The sequence below is a fragment of the Schistocerca americana genome, chromosome 2, assembly GCF_021461395.2.
Source record: "Schistocerca americana isolate TAMUIC-IGC-003095 chromosome 2, iqSchAmer2.1, whole genome shotgun sequence".
In the NCBI taxonomy this organism is placed as follows: domain Eukaryota; kingdom Metazoa; phylum Arthropoda; class Insecta; order Orthoptera; family Acrididae; genus Schistocerca; species Schistocerca americana.
Window position 1 is genome coordinate 1,017,551,943 of NC_060120.1, and position 19,456 is coordinate 1,017,571,398.

Below are 19,456 nucleotides of genomic sequence, written 5' to 3' on the forward strand. Positions count from 1 at the left end.
TGGAAACATGTAAGCTTTTGGAGCCAGTGGTTCCTTCTTCTGGCAAAACTGCTGAAAGGAAAGGAAGAGGGGTGAAGGGAAAAGACTAGGAAGGTTTAGGAAATGGGGAAGTTATGGAAAAGTTGTCTTGGACCCTGGTCAGAGGGAATTTAGTGTATGGTGCTGGACAAGATTTGAAAACCTGAGAACTTAAATATGGAAGACAGGGTGATAAGCAAGATGCGATAATTGAAAAAAACATTGTGCAATAGTCAAAAAGACTAAGTGCGTTATATGTGGGAGATAGATGTCGGAGGAAGAAAAAGTTAGAAAGGTCAGAAACAGAAGATATAGAACAATAAAATGGCGTAAAGAAAATGAATCATTACTGGAAAGGAATGCTGAGACCAGAGAAATTAACATAAATTTAGGCCATGTGGAATAATATAGAATATAGATGTTTTTTTAAATTTTCAATCATTTTTCTTTAGACAGCACAGTATTTTTGTTACATGTAATCAGTCATATTTCTCTGACCATCCTGAGCATGTCAAACAATTTTCTTTTCCTTGTATATGTTGTTTTGATTCCTTTTGTAATCCAAGGTGTTTTTGATGTTTTAGCAGTACTGCAAAGTGGGATTACTTTGCTCCACTTTTGTATTGTATTTTGAACAAATTCATGCAATATATAGTAGTTTTGTAAAATGACTTTTGGAAATGAGAGTAGCCTATTTTAAAACAATTTTAAAACTGTCTAATAACACACAAAGCCATCGAAGATTTATTTTTGAAATTTTATAATGTTTTAAAAATTGGAGCACAGAAGCCCCTGAAATGGCTTACTTTGCTCCACTTCATATAAACATTATTTTAAGACAGGATAATAGCTTTGGGCAATGTTACCCTCTTTAAATTTTGTTGTGTTGCCTTTCAGGACCATAGCAAAGTGACATTTACGTATTTTTTTTTATTAAAGTGTCAAAAATAATAAAAATTCTGGGTAGTGCAACTTTGTTTAAGATTAAAAAAAAAGTAATGAACATGAACAGATTACAGCGTTGTTTCATTATGAAAAAAGGCCAATTTTTTATTAGGTATGTCAATGTTTCAAAATGTCTGTGACTATGCCAAAAAATATTTTGCACAAATTCATCATCATGAATCAATTCTGGCACTGAGAAAATGCCTCTTTTGCTTAACCATTTTTAGGGGATTGTACCTCTACATCATCCCATTTGTAAAAAAGTTGATCTTTATTTAGAGGCCATTTTCATTTAAGAGATGGCATCATGGTATTTACAGTCGCACCATCTTTGATAAAGCTTTCATTAACACCAGGGTAACTCTTATTTTCATACTATGTAACTAGAAACACACCAATCTGCTTGCTGACTGGTATCAGTTTTTCCTGTAGTTTTTATAGGCACTCTTCATTATCTGTAGACATTGCTAATATTTTCATTTGATTTATTATATATGATTCCTAATAGAAATACAAATGTTTTATTCCACCGTTGAGCATATTTACATGCAATTGGTGTCATCAGTGTTAACACAATAATAATAACAATAATAATAATATAAACTTCAACATGACAAATGTTTTAACTGCAATATAATAATCCAAGATGGATACAATACATATTTGTGCAAATGTCAATAACAACAAGAAATTTCCTAAGAGAAGTTTCCTCTCTACCAACAAGAGGAGCTATTTGTCTTGACACAATTGTGACAAACCTAAATAGTTGGGACTACAAAGTAAGTTTGGTGGACCCTATACTAGCAATCACCATGCAGTAATCATGAAGCTATGGACAAACTCAGTAAGTACACAACAAATTCCCAGCAAGCATTCAAATTATGTATTCAGAAATAGAGTTATTACAAAGAAAAGCTTAGATGATTTCAAAACTACAATGTCTTCTATAGAATGAATTGCCATAATTGATGAATTGCCACCAAATTCTGCATTCAGTGTCATGTTCCAGAACCTTAAACTGAAATTTGATGAACATTTTCCATTAAAACCCAAGAGATATTCAAATGCTAAATCAAAATGTAGACAAAAAACTAACAAAGTAAAGAGGTGGTATACTCCTAGACTAGCCAAAATAAAATGTATTGTCCAAATACTAAATGACAAGATAAAAGCTGCTAAGGATATAGATATTAAGGATAGACTGTACTCTAGTTATTTACAGACCAAAAGGACCTACAGAAAGGAAGTTGAAAAAGCAAAGAAGGAAAGCAATGCCAGATTTTTTGAAGAAGCTCATAATCCTTGTAAAGCAGCATGAGATCTGGTTAATGAGCACAGGAAAAGCCCACCTCTTGCTCTAATTCTTGCAGTCCAAATGAGTTTAATGACTATTTTTTAAAAGTAGTGGAAAACAAAGTAAATGAAATTCCTGACTGTGGAATAGATCCTGCAGCTGCTGTGAAATCAGAATAAATGCAGCATGGTAATGGGGAAGAGAGTGTATCCAAAAGAAATAAAAATTGTAAAAAGCTACAAATCTTCAGGGAGCCCTGATATTTATGGTATGTCCTGTACTACGTTAAAAACTACAATCAGTGAAATTGCACAGCCATTAACAGTTGTAATAAATAAAAGCTTCCGTGCAGGGGAATTTCCAGACTTTCTGAAAGTAGGACGCAGCACAGTGTCTGTTTACAAAAAAGGCAGTCCACATGAAGTGTCAAGCTACAGGCCTACATCTATAATACCAGTACCAACGAAGGTGATGGAGTCGATAATGAAAGAACAACTATTAAGTTATTTGAAGGAAATAGTCTCTTTTATGATGGGCAACATGGCTTTCAGAAGAGCAGGTCTACAACAACAGCTGTACTTGACTAAGTTACAAACATAAGTCAGGGTTTTGAAGACAAGGAGTCTATAGCACTAGTACTCTGTGACCTTAGTAAGGCATTTGACTGCATCCTACATAAGGTCCTGCTCAGAAAGCTAAAAACATATGGTATAGGGGATATGTCGTGCAAATTCTTGAATCCTACCTGAGAAACAGATGACAGATTGTCTCCGTGCAAGGAGCTGAATCAGGTGAGAAGAAACTACAGCATGGTGTGCCACAGGGATCGGTAATAGGGCCCCTGCTGTTCCTTATCTTCATAAATGACATGGGCTCCAATGGGCACACCTTGCAGTTTGCGTATGATACAACCTTGTTCTCAAAAGGAGAGAAAGTTGTACAGGCAGTCCAACAAGTAGAAATCTTGTTCAATGAAGTTAAGGCCTGGTTTATCATGAACAAAATGAAAATTAATGAACAAAAAACTCAGAGGATGATATGCAGCCTCAGCAATACTGGAGCACTGGGTAACACAGCAGATGTTAAACTTCTGGGTTTTCTCATTGATACCAAATTAACCTGGCAACAGCACACCAAACATGTATGTTCCAAACTTTCATGGGTCCTGTACCTCTTGAGGAAACTGAAAAGTAAAGTACCAGAACAGTACCTGCTAACTGTGTACCACGCAATGTTCCACAGCCACATCAGTTATGGGCTGTTGTTTTGGGGCCATTCTGCAGGTTGCAAGAATTTGCTTTTACTGCAAAAGAAAGCAATTAGGATCATTACTTCAAGCAAAAAAACAAACCACTGTAAACCAATTTTCACCAGGTTAGGAGTTCTAACTGTTTACAGCCAGTATGTATTGAACTGCCTCTTGCATATAAAGAGAAACCATGATATATACAGAAAGAGAAATGAAGTTCACAAATACAGCACTCACGACAAAGACAGTATCGACATGCCGAGGTGTTGATTAGCTAAGACACAAAACAGCTCCCCAATGGTGGTCCTAAAATTGTTTAATGCTCTACCTGATGACATTCAGTCTTTACCATGGGAGCAGATTAAAACTACTGTTTTGTGTAAGCTAAAAGAGCAACCCTTATACAGTACTGAAGAATTCTTCTCTAGTAATAGCATAGAGTTTACTTGAGCTGCAGCTCTGTTCCATGACTCCAACAGCAACCATTATATTTAATTTCATTATATACTTGTATCTATTTCATTGTTGTGATATTATTGTAATCTAATTTATAACATAAATATGTCTTGCAGTATTAAATTACTATCATAGTAGAGCTGTATTCATGTATTTTGATAATGCTGTATCTTGACACTGTCTGTCCAGCTGTGGATGGTGAATGACAGAATTGGTAACAAAGGTAATATCATCATTGAGTAGCATTATGATTCTTATTCTACTTAGATGTGTGGTGTACCACCTTTTTAGATTTTGTGGTTTGGTGTAACGATTTTTCTTTGATATTTTCTTGCAGCATTTAGGACAACATGCTTCAAAATTTTAAGTTAACAGTTCTAGAAATTTGTTGGTAGATTCATTTGCACCTGTTATATCTTCAAATTTAACACATTTTTCGGCCAACACAACAAAACATATAAGTCACTGAGTAAGTTGACCTGTGTACAAGTCGGCATTCGATTAAACACTGAGTCTCAGTCTAGCGGCCGCTGCTCGGCTGGCCACTTAGGTGGCGCAGCTGCTGCATGGCTGGCAGACAGCGCCACACGTAGAGGACGTGCGTAATTGCGCGGCGGCACTTTGAATAATCGGTGAGTCACAACACTTTTCCCCCCTTTGAAATTGTTGCACTGGTCTTGATGGAGGTGTCCTGGAGATGGCTAACGTCCATAGGCGTTGTTTGACTCGCCGTAAAGTCTCGAGGAGGAGGCTTCCCGTACGGGTCGAGATGACAGGAGACGTAGGGGTCGAATCTGCTGGGGCCCCATGCGCCAATCTGCCCGTTGCGGCAAGTCCAGTTGATATGACAGGAGACATGTGTCGGCGTCCGTTGGAGGAGGAGGCGAGTAGATGTGCTCTGACAGAAGATGGTCCTCCGGTTCCTGCATGGGCATGTCTCCTGGTGGTGTCCGTTCTGGTGCTGGCATCACGATGACGGTGAGAGGGCTGCGTTGTGAGTATTGAGAGATGCCAAGATCCCGAGCATCAGGTAGAGCCAAAGGTGGTGTGGCGGCATTCGGAACAGGCATTGCTGGCACCCGAGGCCGAATCTGGTCCGAATGACGCACTGCAACACCCGTGTCCGTCTGGATTCCATACAGGCGTCTGCCACGGTGTCTTAAGATGCGGCCCGGGCTCCATTTTGGCCGCCTGCCATATCCCCGTACCCAGACGAGGTCGTTGGCGGTGAACCGGCCCAGTGAAGGCACCCGCGGCCGTGAGGTGGGAGGCCGCAGAAGATGAAGTAGCGTGCGGGACTGTCAGCCATGTAAGAACTCAGCCGGGCTGTGATCGCCCATGGGGGTGAAACAGTAAGACGCCAGGAACTGGAGAAGCGCATCATCAGCAGCAGAAGAAGTCAGAAGTTTCCTCATCTGAGCCTTAAATGTGTGGACCAGTCATTCAGCCTCACCGTTGGATTGTGGATGGAACGGCGGGGCCGTGACATGCGTAATGCCGTGACGAGCACAAAAATCACCAAAGTTGGAAGAGGCAAATTGCGGACCATTATCAGTAACAAGAGTAGAGGGGAGGCCTTCCAAAGAAAAAATGCGGGCGAGAGCACTGGCGGTTGCCACGGTGGTAGGTGACGTGCAACGGACAATGAAAGGAAAGTTAGAGTAGGCGTCAATTACGAGGAGCCAATAAGTACCTAAAAAGGGTCCCGCAAAGTCAGCACGAATGTGCTCCCAGGGCTTCTCAGGCGAAAGCCACGGTGACAAAGATGACTTCGGGGCAGCGGCCTGTGACGCACAAGGGCCGCAGGCAGCGACCATGTGTGCGATTTCAGAGTCGATGCCAGGCCAGTACACATGACGGCGCTCCAGAGATTTTGTGTGAGACACACCCCAGTGCCCCTGGTGAAGGAGGCACAAGACCAAAGCACGCAAAGACGCAGGTACCACAACACGCGGCGAAGCATTGTTAGTGGAGAGGAGGATAACACCATCCCTAGCCATGAGGCGGTAGCGCAAAGTGTAGTAGTTCCGCAACGGATCAGAAGTCTTAGCGGACGGGCGATCTGGCCAACCCTTCTGAATACAGCGTAAAACCCGGGAGAGGGTAGGGTCAGAACCCGTAGCAGCCGCCAGCCTGTCCCCAGTGATGGGGAACCCGCCCACAACCCTCTGCTTGGCAACATCCAGGTGGAAACATAGAAGTTCGTCCCTATCAAATGCCTGATCAGGACCCATGGGAAGGCGAGACAAAGCATCAGCATTTGCATGTTGAGCCGTTGGCCAGAAATGAATCTCAGAATTGAAACGGGACAAGTAAAGAGCCCAATGCTGGAGGCGGTGTGCAGCCTTGTCGGGAAGTGACGTTGATGGATGAAACAAGGAAACAAGTGGTTTGTGATCCGTAACAAGATGAAATTTTGAGCCATAGAGAAAAACACCAAACTTATGAAGAGCATAAATGATGGCCAAAGCTTCTTTCTCAATTTGAGAATACTTTTGTTGGGCATCCGTGAAAGTTTTGGAGGCATAAGCAATGGGTTGTTCCGAACCGTCAGAAAAACGGTGCGCAAGGACTGCACCGACCCCGTATTGAGAGGCGTCTGTGGCAAGAACAAGATGTTGGCCAGGTCAATAAGTAGCCAGGCACGGGGCCTGTTTCAGCATAGTCTTTAATTTCCGGAAAGCCGCGTCACATGACGCGGACCAGTGAAAAGGCACGTTTTTATGCAACAGGTGATGCAACGGCTGAGCCACCGACGCCGCAGACGGTAAAAACTTGTGATAGTATGCTATTTTCCCCAAGAAGGCCTGCAGTTCCTTAACAGATGTAGGGCGAGGAAGGGCATCGATTGCAGCGACAGTGTGTTGAAGCGGACGAATACCATCCCGAGAGAGTTGAAACCCCAAGTACGTGATAGATGCCTGAAAAAATTGTGATTTCTGAAGATTACACTTAAGACCGGCAGTCTGTGAGACATTAAAAAGTGTGCGGAGATTTTGAAGATGTTCTTCAGTGGTGGAGCCAGTGACAACAATGTCGTCCATGTAATTGATACACCCAGGGACAGGGAGCAATAATTGTTCCAAGAATCGCTGAAAGAGAGCAGGGGCGCTAGCAACCCCGAATGGCAAGTGTTGGTATTGATAGAGGCCGAAAGTCGTGTTAAGGACCAGAAACTGCTGGGAAGCAGCGTCGAGAGGAAGTTGATGATAAGCTTCTAACAGGTCAATTTTTGAAAAATACTGTCCTCCAGCGAGTTTAGTGAACAGTTCTTCAGGACGGGGCATAGGGTAAGTGTCGATGAGGCAAGGAGCATTTACAGTGGCTTTGAAATCGCCACAGAGACGAATATCACCATTGGGCTTAGCAACTACAACGACAGGAGAGGATCACTCACTGGAAGTGACAGGAAGCAAGACCCCTGAAGCAGTGAGACGATCCAACTCCCGTTTTACCCGATCACGAAGGGCCACAGGAATGGGCCGAGCCCGAAAAAACTTAGGCAAAGCAGTGGGTTTGAGCATGATATGAGCTTCAAAGTCGTTTGCACGGCCAAACCCAGGAGAAAAAAGGGACGAAAATGTCGTCGACAAGGAATCCAGTTGAGCATAAGGAATAGCGTCAGAGACAATATTGACAGAGTCATCTATGGAGAACCCAAAAACGCGAAAGGCATCGAAACCAAAAAGTTTTCTGTGGTGTCACCGCCAGACACCACACTTGCTAGGTGGTAGCTTTAAATCGGCCGCGGTCCCTTAGTACATGTCGGACCCGCGTGTCGCCACTGTGTGATCGCAGACCGAGCGCCACCACAAGGCAGGTCTCAAGATATGGAATAGCACTCACCCCAGTTGTACGGACGACTTTGCTAGCGACTACATGGACGAAGCATTGCTCATTAGCCGAACCAATAGTTAGAATAGCCTTCAGCTAAGTCAATGGCTACGACCTAGCAAGGCGCCATTAGTAACATTGCATGTATCTAAAGAGTCTCACTTGTATTGCCACAATCTCCAGATGTACCAAAAGGATGGATTAAAGTTAAGTATTCCAGAAGCTATGTACTTTTCTTTATAGCATTCATTACATATCCTGTTTCAGACCTCACGCCATCCTGCTTTAGCTTAGCGCGTGCCTTTCGGCTTCCTCTCATTGTGTCTAGGCTGTCTTGTCTAGACACAACATTTTCTGCGTTGCTCTGGTCGACCACAAATATGGTAACAGTGCGAACGATGGATTTGTAAGATACCTCAGCATTAAACTGTCCCAAGAGAGAAATCTTCTTTTAATTGTACGTCCGTAATTGCCGAGTGACAGGGGACAGGAGTGGAGAACCCAGCTGAAGATACGTCTGAGAATTAATTATAGTGGCAGCAGAACCGGTATCCACTTGCATGCGAACATCTCGACCAAGGATTTGGACAGTGAGGAATAACTTCCCTGAAAGGGAAGAAGTGCAATTGACAGACAACACAGAATCAGAATCAGCGTCATGTTCATGAACATCATGTATGCGGTCGGATTTACAAATGGAAGACGCATGACCTTTCTTTTTGCAATTGTGACACACAGCCCAACGTTGGGGACAATCCTCGCGTGAATGTTTCGTAAAACACCGCGGACATGAAGGAAGTTGCCGGGGATTTTGCTGCAGTTTCTTAGTGGGTTGTTTACAGCTAGGCCGAGGCTGCGCGTGGGAACGCACTGCGGCCACGTCGGCCGGCGGGGACGCGCCGCACGCGTCGTCAACAGTGCACAGACGTTGTATTTCCCCGACGTCACCCCACGCTTCTATTTGTGCCCCAGCGGCGCGAGAAATTTCAAAAGACTGCGCAATGGAGAGAACTTCATCTAGAGTCGGATTCGCCAACTGAAGGGCACGTTGCCGAAATTCCTTGTCGGGCGCCGACCGGATAATAGCATCCCATACCATGAAATCAGCATAGGATTCTTTGTGAACGTCAGTAACAAATTGACACTTTCGACTGAGGCCATGAAGTTCAGCAGCCCAAGCGCGATAGGACTGATTTGGTTGTTTTTGACGATGATAAAAGGCAACACAAGAGGCTACCATATGCGTTTGCTTTTGGGAATAGACAGACAGAAGGGAGCACATTTCAGCAAAGGACAAAGGCGCAGGATCCTTCAAAGGAGCCAATTGCGACAACAACCAATACATTTGAGGTGAAATCCAGGAAAGGAACAGAGACTTACATGGTTGTTCGTCCGTGACATGAAATGCCAAGAAGTGCTGTCGAAGACGTTTTTCATAATCAGACCAGTCTTCCGCCGTCTCGTCGTAAGGTGGAAAAGGAGGTACAGGCAACGACGAGAAACGCCCCGCAATTGTCGCCGCGACGAAATCGCGAATCGCCGCTGTTAGAAGCATTTGCTGTTCAAGGAGATTTTGCCAGAGCTGCTTGACAGTAGCCATGGAACCCTGTGAGTCAACGGTGAAAAGGAAAAATCCACTACCTCATCGCCAATTGTTATATCTTCAAATTTAACACATTTTTCGGACAACACAACAACACATATAAGTCACTGAGTAAGTTGACCTGTGAACAAGTCGGCATTTGATTAAACACTGAGTCTCAGTCTAGCGGCCGCTGCTCGGCTGGCCGCTTAGGTGGCGCAGCTGCTGCATGGCTGGCAGACAGCGCCACACGTAGAGGACGTGCGTAATTGCGCGGCGGCACTTTGAATAATTGGCGAGTCACAACAGCACCTCAAGTGGTTATTATTTTATCTCATTTTATTAAATCCAATTTACTTATCAACTTGTTTAGCTTTGATTTGTTAATTGGTCTTATAATTTTTCTACAGTCTGTGGAAGTTTCAGTTGCTTTACTGTTAAGAGTTTGTCTGAGCCATAGTCCCTCATGATCTGAAATGCCTAGCTTGATTGTGTTGAATTCTGTTTTGTTTAGCTGAAAATTACAAATTTGTTATCTAGACATGCTTCCTGTCATTTACACAACTGAAGTTAAGCGATCTTAACGTATTTAGCAAGTGATCAAACTTTCTATTCTTAAACCTAATGTCTATATTGATATCACCAAATATTAGTATTCTGTAATTTTTGTATTTGAGTAGCAGGAGTATCAGTTTCTTCAGAAGATCCACAAGCAGCTCTTCATTGTGTTTTGGGGTGCAGTATACTGAAGCTATTATGATTACCTGTTTTGGAAACATTATGGCTGCAGCTTCGAATTTTGCCTCTATGCACAAACCACCAAAATCTATAACTACATAGATTAGGTTCACACTATTTTTAACATATACAGATACACCACTATGTTTAACACTTGTTCTACAGTAGCTGGTTGTCAATTCATATCTAAATGGTACACTTAATATTAGTTCCTCATTGCTAAACCAGTATTCATTTATTGAAATAACAGTGCAGATTAAGTTTTCCAGCCAATACTGAAGTTCATTAAGATAGTCCTTAAGAAACCGCACATTAATATGTAAGAAAATTACACTTATACTTATCTTACCGTGGTTTTCCTGTAGCCCTTCAGCAGAAAATCATTCAGATGGGATGAAACTGCTGATTTCCTTTTCCTCAGTATATGACCATTTGATGAGTTTTCTAATGTTGACTGCTTCTTCAGATGGCATGGTGGTGAAGTTATTGTCTTGTTAAGGGGATGAGTGACTCCTATTACTTCTGCCAGTGTTGATGGTGCATTTTCTGTTATTGATGTTAATTGTTGATTCAGTGGGGTCAACCTCATTGTTGGAATATGATGGTCCAGTTTTTCTATCTTCCTGGTTTTTGATTCTATAGAAGATTTTTCTACTTCTGGCATTATGGTTATTGCTATGTTGTTTCCCATGATTATGGCCTGATTTTTGGTTGTGATTCTCTGCATAGTTTCTTTCTTCCTCTTTTGTTTATATGTAATCACTGCCATGTGAAATCTTGTCTTCTTAGAAATCTGTTTACATCAAGTACTGTGAAATGATTGTATTGTCCATGTGATTTTACATCGAGTGTCTTCTTTCCCTATGTGTTTGATTTTGGTATGGATGTCTCTAGTAACTTCATTAAATAACACACCTGGTTTAACAAAGGATGTTACAAAGAGCATTTCTTGTGATAATTCATTTAATAGGCTTGGACAGTTTCTGCCATATTTGTCGGTCAACGTAAGAACTTTAGTTTCTGGCATAGATGTATTACATTGATTCCTGGTTCTTTTTGCTGCTAATTCCATTTCTGTTTGTGCAATATTTACTTTTACTGGGACATGTGATGTAACACAATTATTGGAACATTCAGCAGTGTCAGTGTTTTGTTTTTCCTTCTCTAAATTTGGTCTACATTTTTGGTCATCTGAATGAATTGACGCACTGTATGTCACACTCATACAGTTTAATTGTTCTTTTAGAGCCTTCAAACTATCAGTAAGATTTGCAATTAGAGCATCCACTCACAAAATTTCATCTTTCATTCGTTCTGAGGAAATTTCATCCTGAGTATTTCCTTGTACCATTTTATTGTCTATTAGTTTAATTTTGAGGTGTTGATTTTGTTCTGGGCCTTGCACTGACCAATTTATGTACTGTGCATCATGACGATAGTTGTTTACTTTTCTGCACCATGCTTTCCAAAAAAAATTTTTATTAGAGTAAGCACACCTGGAATACTGGTACCATTGTGTCTTCATTTCCATCTCGTTTGTGCACTTTAAACATATAGTTCAGAATTGCACTACACACTTATCAGAAAGATTTTGACTAGTACATTTACTGATTTATATTTACACTGCATCTACACTTTATATAAATTTCACTATCTTGATATTCTAACAAACTCTCTTGTAACAGCAAAAATTACACCTGCAGGCTTGATTCTTCTCTTGTTTATTCTTCGTCTGAACTTTCATTACGAATTTGTCCTTCTAATATGCCTTCATCATTAGAATAATCAAACTTTATCTGGATTTTCCTCTTATTAAGTTCGTTGCTAGTACTTGGCACTGATTCAAAAGCATTTTGTGACAGTTCAAGCAAGTATTCTATTTATTATGGATTGTAGGCATTCTTTCAGAGTTTCAGTACTGTAAACTGCACACTGGTGAGGTCCTAGCTCCTGTTTACACATTCACCATACTATAGCAACATTAATCTGTTAGAAGTACTCACTTTCATCCCAAGGTGAATCAGACCTGAAACAAAGAAATGAAAATGCTACTTTCATCCACACTGTCAGTGGCATGAAGTTGCCCTAATTTTCCCAGAAAATAACCTTCACTGCTGCTTTCAATCATACAATCATAAATAATGTATTGGTTACAGTTTTTTGAGTATGAGTTATACAAGAACTAAATTCTACACTTCAGTGAATGTCATCTGCCTTCTGTGTAAATAGTTTTCTGGTTGTAAAATACCACTTTTTCTTGACAAAAATTACCTCAAAAATACAGAGTACAGATTTGGTTAGCAGAAAATATCCAGCATAGTGAATGGCAGAATAACTCAAATGTATGAGCTAGTACAAAGTATCACCTGTTTGTCAGAATAAAAACTGTTCTGAGAAGTTTACTGAAATAGGTACGAGGCAGGACTGAATCTTTTTTCAGAGTTGGAGCAGTTACCCCTCAGAGCAATGTAGCCCCACTTTATGGTATCTTGCCATATTGGTTTTTTGGAAAAGCTTCTGTAAAAAACTGAGAGAAATCCATGTATCAATACATTAAATTTGGAATTGACATCTGTCATATTATATACATCCCTTCAGTCGGCTGCCTGCAAGGCTACATCCAGACTTTCTTAATTTTTGGAAACTCTGCAACTGTGTCATTCATGATTTAAATAATGAATAACTGCACCCGTTGCTAATTTTCTCTTGCTTAGTACAACACATTTTGACAATTTATTCTCATTTTCAAGTGCATTTGTATACATAAATATTTTTGTGATGTTTGCATGTTAGTGCAGTTATTGTCTTTTTGAGGTTATGATGTATTGTACCTTCTTCATTATAGAGAATATCACACATTTTCAAATCATCACTTACACTATCTGTTTCTGTAATCAAAACACTTATGTCTCATAAAGGCAGCAATGAAGATGTTAAAAAATTTAAGCACAAAAGTAGAAAACTTTCAAGCAAAATACATTTGCCTGTTATATTGGAATCAAAGTAAAGTTCCTTGAACTAAAACAAAACCAAAAAATATAATCTGAAGTTTAATAAAAATATAAAAGAATAAAAATCACTTCTTAAAAATATTAAAACTTAAATTATACTTACAAAAACAATGTGAGTACACTCTGCCAAAAAAATTTAAAGTAAAACCACCTGCACCAGATTCAATATCAAGTCCTGAAACTAATCCTGATTTGCCTTCAACAAAATGAAAAGGAGTATGAATAGTTTCAGGTAAACATTGCGCAAAGAGCCATAGTTCTAGCGCATCAAGATACAACCTCCAGCTACAATTTGTTCACTGAAAAAGAAAGACCCATGAACTTTCCACCAGGATACGGCAAAAACATTCAGTTTAGGGAAGTCTCATTACAACGATATACAGTTACACTCCTGACATGTAGTTAGCAAAGTGGAATCAGGGTGTAAGGATCTCACCAGGCAATTAAGTCACTCAGAAAGCCTTGAAAAGTCACACTTGTGGTCTAAAATTATAAATAACTATGAGGACACTGTAGTGCGTGTATGGAAAAGAGAATTGTGAAAAAGAAAAGCATGAATAAGGGAAATTAGGTACTGGTCTAGTAGAAGTAGAACCAAGCTGCTGGACTATCTGAAATGAGTATCACACAAAGGGATCTTAACCCTAGGACGCCCAAGCCTTTTTTTCTAACTTGGATGCCTAATGGGGGAGGGGGGGGGGGGGGGTTCAGCGAACCCACAGGCATTAAATAAGTTTACTGATGAAAAATTACAACTTTCAAAATGGTTTATGTATTTTAACTAAGGCATCGGTTTATAAATGTTGTTAATTGTTATAAATATTGGATTGAGTGAATAAAAAATTGACATATTACAATACAAAATACAGATGCGTTCATATACAATAGACTTCTCTGAGTCCTCAACTTCAAGGCAAGGGACACACTTCACAATTTTTTCTGAATGTGTGTTACTCACATGTTTATGACACTGTCCACAATACTGTTTTGGTTCACTTAAATTGTTGTACTTCTGCCTCTTTGTTTTAGCTTCTCTTACACAAATATGGCACTGACCTTTCCCTGCCGGAGGCTGACATGCTTCTGTTGTCACTTCTTTGATTTTCTTTTGTAGAATAGTCTCCTCTGATTGAACAGTTTGGTTAGATAACGCTCTTGCATTGGCACTTCTTTCTTCTACCTTCAATTTCACTAGTTGCATCCCAGCATGCAGAAGATAAAGTTTCCATTTGTTGTGTTTCTTTTCATTCCATCGTGGATGTTGCTGGATGAATATGGTGGTTGCATTGATAGCACAAATGTTGATGAGAGAGTAAAATATAGATAGAGGCCATCTCTTTGTTCCCCTCCTGCAGGTGCACATACGCGCCAATTGATCAATGGTATCAATTCCACCTTTAGTGGAATTATAATATGCATTAATCTCGGTTTTATTCTTCTCTCCTCCAACAGTGCCTTTATCTTGGTGCATTGTTGACAACATCAGTAAGTTTTTACTTGGTTTCGTTTTTGCTATGTAGGACACCAAAGTTACTGGAGGCCTACCTGTTGATGGGTCTGTGAACAAGAACATTGATGAATGTAGCTCTCGATTTGACATGTTCTTCATTATGTCTGGAATATGCTTCCTGTTTGACTGGAGAGGTCCTACTGTAGTAACTTTGTAGTCTTGGTATAACTCTTCCACCAAATCCACCGATGTGTAGTATCTGTCTGTAGTAATATTTCAGCCAGTATTTTTCACAGGTGCTACCAGACGTTTGACAACAGCTGCTGAACCCCGTTCTTCTTTCGACAAATTCTGAACATTACCTGCATAGGGTTCCATATTCAAGACATATCTGTCAACTGCATCGGACATCATGCGTACAAGGGTGCCATACTTGCCCAGTTTATCCTTCATAAATACTTTGAAGGGGCAGCGCCATCTAAACAAGCTGAGCGTCCATCAATGGTGATGTGGACCCCTGGTCTGTACAGTAGTGGAAACCTATCATTCACTTTGTTGAAAACATCACAGATTGCTGTGAACTTGTCTGCTTCCCTTCTTAGCTGGTGGGTACTTTTGTCATCAAACCTTATGATTGCAATAAGTTCCTTTAAACGTTCTCTTGCCATAATACCCTTGTAAACTGGCCATTAGGTTTGACCAAAGATCGTGTACACCGACAAAATCATCCTTATTTGCCCCCATAAGTATCAGGATACCTACAAAGCCATACAATTCTTTCTTATAAGTCAAAGTAACATTTTGCCTAACTGCTTCTTCATTTGAATGTTTTACTATAACATCCATGATGTCAGGCATAAGAAGTAACTTCAAGGCTTCCCCAGGGGAATGGCAAACACCAGCTGGAGTTACTCCTGCCTGCTCTCTTACCATATTAGCAACAGACCTCTGAGGAATTCTAGACTGTGCGGTTACGTACCTTCTTGCAGACATAGCCACAATAACATCCTCATGATCACTGCCTGCAGCTGCGCTATCTTCATCTTCTCTAAAATCCAAATCACTTTCCTGATCTGAATCATACTCCATAACACCATCCTCATATTCACTTTCAGTCCCCGAGTCAGAATCTTCATCTAGAATTTCATTCAGAACTCTTTATAAAGACGAGTCACGTATTCTTTTAGTGATTTCTAAGTCTGGGTGTGAATAGTAGGGAACTGCACTAACTCACTGCAAGTTTACAAGATAAATAACAGCTGACTGACATCAACAATCACTTCCTCTGAAAGTAAACTCATTGTTGTGAATATCAAGAATACCAACCAACAAGAAACTAACTTGCATTGTTGTAGAGATGAGCAATACGAAATCCTACTAAGGGAAATTTTCTATAGCATGGAAGCCTAAGGGTGGGGGTGGGGGGGGGGGGGGGTGTTGGACCCATAATAAGTTTATTTATTTTTTTCTTTCAAAGCAGGGATTTTCTATAAAATATATTGACACTAACGTTTCATAAAATAGCCAACAAACAATAACTCAAAGGGAATATGCAGTATGAAAGTTACTTGGGCAAAAGTAGGGGACATAAAAAAATTGTGGGTTCAACGAACCACCCGCCCCCTCCTTAGGCGTCCTAGGGTTAAAATCTTGAATCAAAACTAGTGTTCAAAGATTGGAAATAAATGTTCACATATCTTTTGCTCTTTTTTCACCTACACTCGACAGCCATCTGAGATGTCAGTCATGCTTTTGCAGCACTGAACATTCCAGATCATTTGAGAACATAGCAAAAATGAACACTCACAAAATCATAAAAATGTTAATAGGTCACACTAAAAAGTACTCTCAAATGCTCAAAAATACTCTCCAGTACTCTTAAATCCACCGGGGTATTCAACAATACACAAGTATGAAATAAAGTACTCTGCCAATCACTTCTTTACAGAGCACTGAGAACATTCCAAAACATTCGATAGTGATACAAAATATTCAGAAACTCTCTAGAACATTCTAAAATCTATGACATTTGAGAATATTTTAAAATGTTCAAAAGTATTCTTAAAGATTAAAAAATATTCATAAAAGCTCAACAATGTGGATAAATCTCGAACTTTTGCTCTTAAAATATACATCGATGTGAAAGAGATGTGGGGTGTCCTGGTAGCCATCACAGGTGATAGCTACCACTTCAAATACTCATGTCTCCAGAAATTGCTTTCACTATATTTCATATTTAATTAACTTATTCTATCACAAAAGCAGTTTGGAACGTACAAGTAGAATTCTCGGAATAAATGCTGTTCTTCCTTTATTTTTTTCCGATTCTATTTTTGCTGTAGTTATATTGCTTGATAACTGTTCAGAACCATTCCTTGCTCTCGATTTTTGAATTACTATCAGCAACTGCTTCATTTCTTACAGCTGAAATGGCTCTTTCTAATAACCAGCTTCAAGCATTTTGGCGAGTACTTGGGGGGGGGGGGGGAAGAGAGAGAGAGAGAGAGAGACAGAAAGAGAGAGAGAGAGAGAGAGAGAGAGGAAAGAAAAGAGAAACTTTTTCTGTTAATTTATTTGGTCTATTGACAATATTACAGTTGTGTGAGTGTATTCACTAAATTGTAATTCTTCTTGACAGAATGTTTTGTTTCCTCATCATTGGAAAGTTCAGCTCACATATTTGTTCATAACTGCACTTTCTTCAATTGAGACCAAAGAAATGATTTCTTCAGACATGCATTGATTTCATGCTGAAGCTGATTTTTGGAATAACTGGAACATTTGCCCCGAATTTACAGATGTGCAAGTAATTACAGATTACCTTTAAGGTCTAGAATATTCTAGAGTCTAATTCAAGATTCTATAACTTTTAGAATGTTCTACAATATTCTCTAACATTCCAAGCTGCTTCGCCATTTTTCCATAAGAAGTCCATTGGTGTGATGTCCTCTTTTGACACCCATATTTTAAAACACAACCCATGCAATTCCAAACCAAAAGTTCTTCACGAGTAGGGACAAGCCATGATTACATTGTTGTCACAACAAATGCCCTCTTTAGAAAACCATATCTTCATAACTAGCCCCTGCAGATCCAAAACAAAATCTTCTTCAAGGATGGGAGATGGAGGGCTACTACACTACATAACCCCATTGGGCTGCAAAATTTGCTTGTGAAGTTTTGGCAGCACAAACAGACATAGCACAATTACTCTTATTACATTTATTGATTAAAATATTTTTAAATTAAATGAAACATGCAACAACGATAAATGTTAATTATTTCTTTCTTTGTGACTGTGGGTTGAAGACAGCCTCACAGGATTTATGAAACGCACAGCTCTCATCTTCTCAACAAGTTCATGATGACCATACTGTTTAGCTGTATCTCGAGGTGTACGGCCATGGTGGTCTTTTACTTTTGTATCAGCTCCTGATGCTACCAGGAGCTCAACAATGGACTGATTGCCAGTCTGCGCAGCAACATGTAGAGGTGTCTGCCCATTGATAGTGTTGCGCATGTTTACACTTGCCCCACGACGCAACTGGAAAACAATATTCGTCTCTAAAGTGACAAGCTTCACAAAACTACTCAATTTTTTAGTTGATTATACATGTAGCTTTGAAAGTAACACCATGACTACCAGCATTTTTATTGCATCAATACTTGATTTTGTGTTTGCTGATAGAATAGCTTCAGAAAGCAGACTCATTCCTTGACTGTTAATGCAGTTGATATTTGCCTCATTCTTCAGAAGAGCATATGTGACAGGTGGATTTGGGGACGTAATGACTGCTGTACATAGTACATGTTCCCCAAACGTATCCATAGTGTTGACCTTAAAAAAAGAAAGCATTTGATAGTACCACTATCAAAATTTGAGTAGATTTTCTGCTTAAATTTATCAATAATTTTACTAAAAGTTTATTGTCTCTTTATAACCATCTTGAATTTACATACTGAAATGAGGTTACTTACTCTTGCACCATAAGATATCAATATTTTTACAATGCCAGATTTCTTTTTAAAAACAGCCACATGTAAAGGCGTCCTGCCAAAAATGTCCGTACAGCTCACATTTGCTCCTTTGTCTAATAGTTTTTTCATAATCTAGAACCAAATAATCCAGAAAAAGGTGTGTTGCATGTCTCATGAATATCAGCATAGTATGGCAGAGTGTGAGCTTTTCATCAATGACTTAAAATTAGTAAACACCTTGTTTAATAGTAACAGTCCATATAGTTACCAATTTATGTTCATTTTGTGTGGCAATCAGAAGTGCTGTGTCTCCAAACAATGTTTTTGCGTCAATACACTTGTTGCTGTGTTTGAGAAGAATATCAAGCATTTCTTCATGACCTTTCTCTGCAGCTATATGCAGTGGTGTCAGCATATCTTCATAATGACAGTCAATGTTTGCACCTCGTTTCAAGCACCATTTCACCATTTTAGTATTTGCATTTATTGAAGCTTCGAGAAGGTTTTCGTCTATGGGATCTTTCACTGTGTTAATAGATATTAAAATTAGTACTTATCTTCTTCAAAAATTGCATATACATCCAAATATTTTCATTCTTAGAATTTATTTAAAGTGATATGAAGGACAATCAAACTGTGAACTCAAAAGCATCTCAAGCAGCAAGGTCATTTAATTAAAGATGAATACCAAATACAATTACATCACACACATTCAGACAGGCATCACATGTACCACTTAGGGAGGTGATTTTCAGTGAGAAAATCTTTAAAAAAAGTGCACAAAACCAATTACAGATCCATTAGCTCACTGGAAATCAATAATTACCCTATCTGTAATGGTATAGTATAAGGAAAAGTATGGATTACTATTCACTTTGAAGATGACACTTTGAGTTGCAGA

At 39.7% G+C, this 19,456-nt stretch overlaps 1 protein-coding gene across 1 annotated transcript in view; it reads right to left on the bottom strand.

Annotated features, from left to right (window-relative positions):
- Positions 1 to 19,024, bottom strand: part of LOC124594632 (ankyrin-1-like) — a 29,505-nt gene extending 10,481 nt beyond the window's left edge. The window contains exons 1-5 of the mRNA XM_047133001.1: positions 18,824 to 19,024; positions 18,556 to 18,687; positions 18,221 to 18,415; positions 17,897 to 18,121; positions 10,466 to 10,909 (exon numbers count right to left, since the gene is read on the bottom strand). Coding sequence (XP_046988957.1) covers positions 10,466 to 10,909; positions 17,897 to 18,121; positions 18,221 to 18,415; positions 18,556 to 18,687; positions 18,824 to 19,024 — 1,197 coding nt within the window. The remainder of the gene's footprint in view (positions 1 to 10,465; positions 10,910 to 17,896; positions 18,122 to 18,220; positions 18,416 to 18,555; positions 18,688 to 18,823) is intronic.
- Between the last annotated feature and the right edge of the window lie 432 nt (positions 19,025 to 19,456).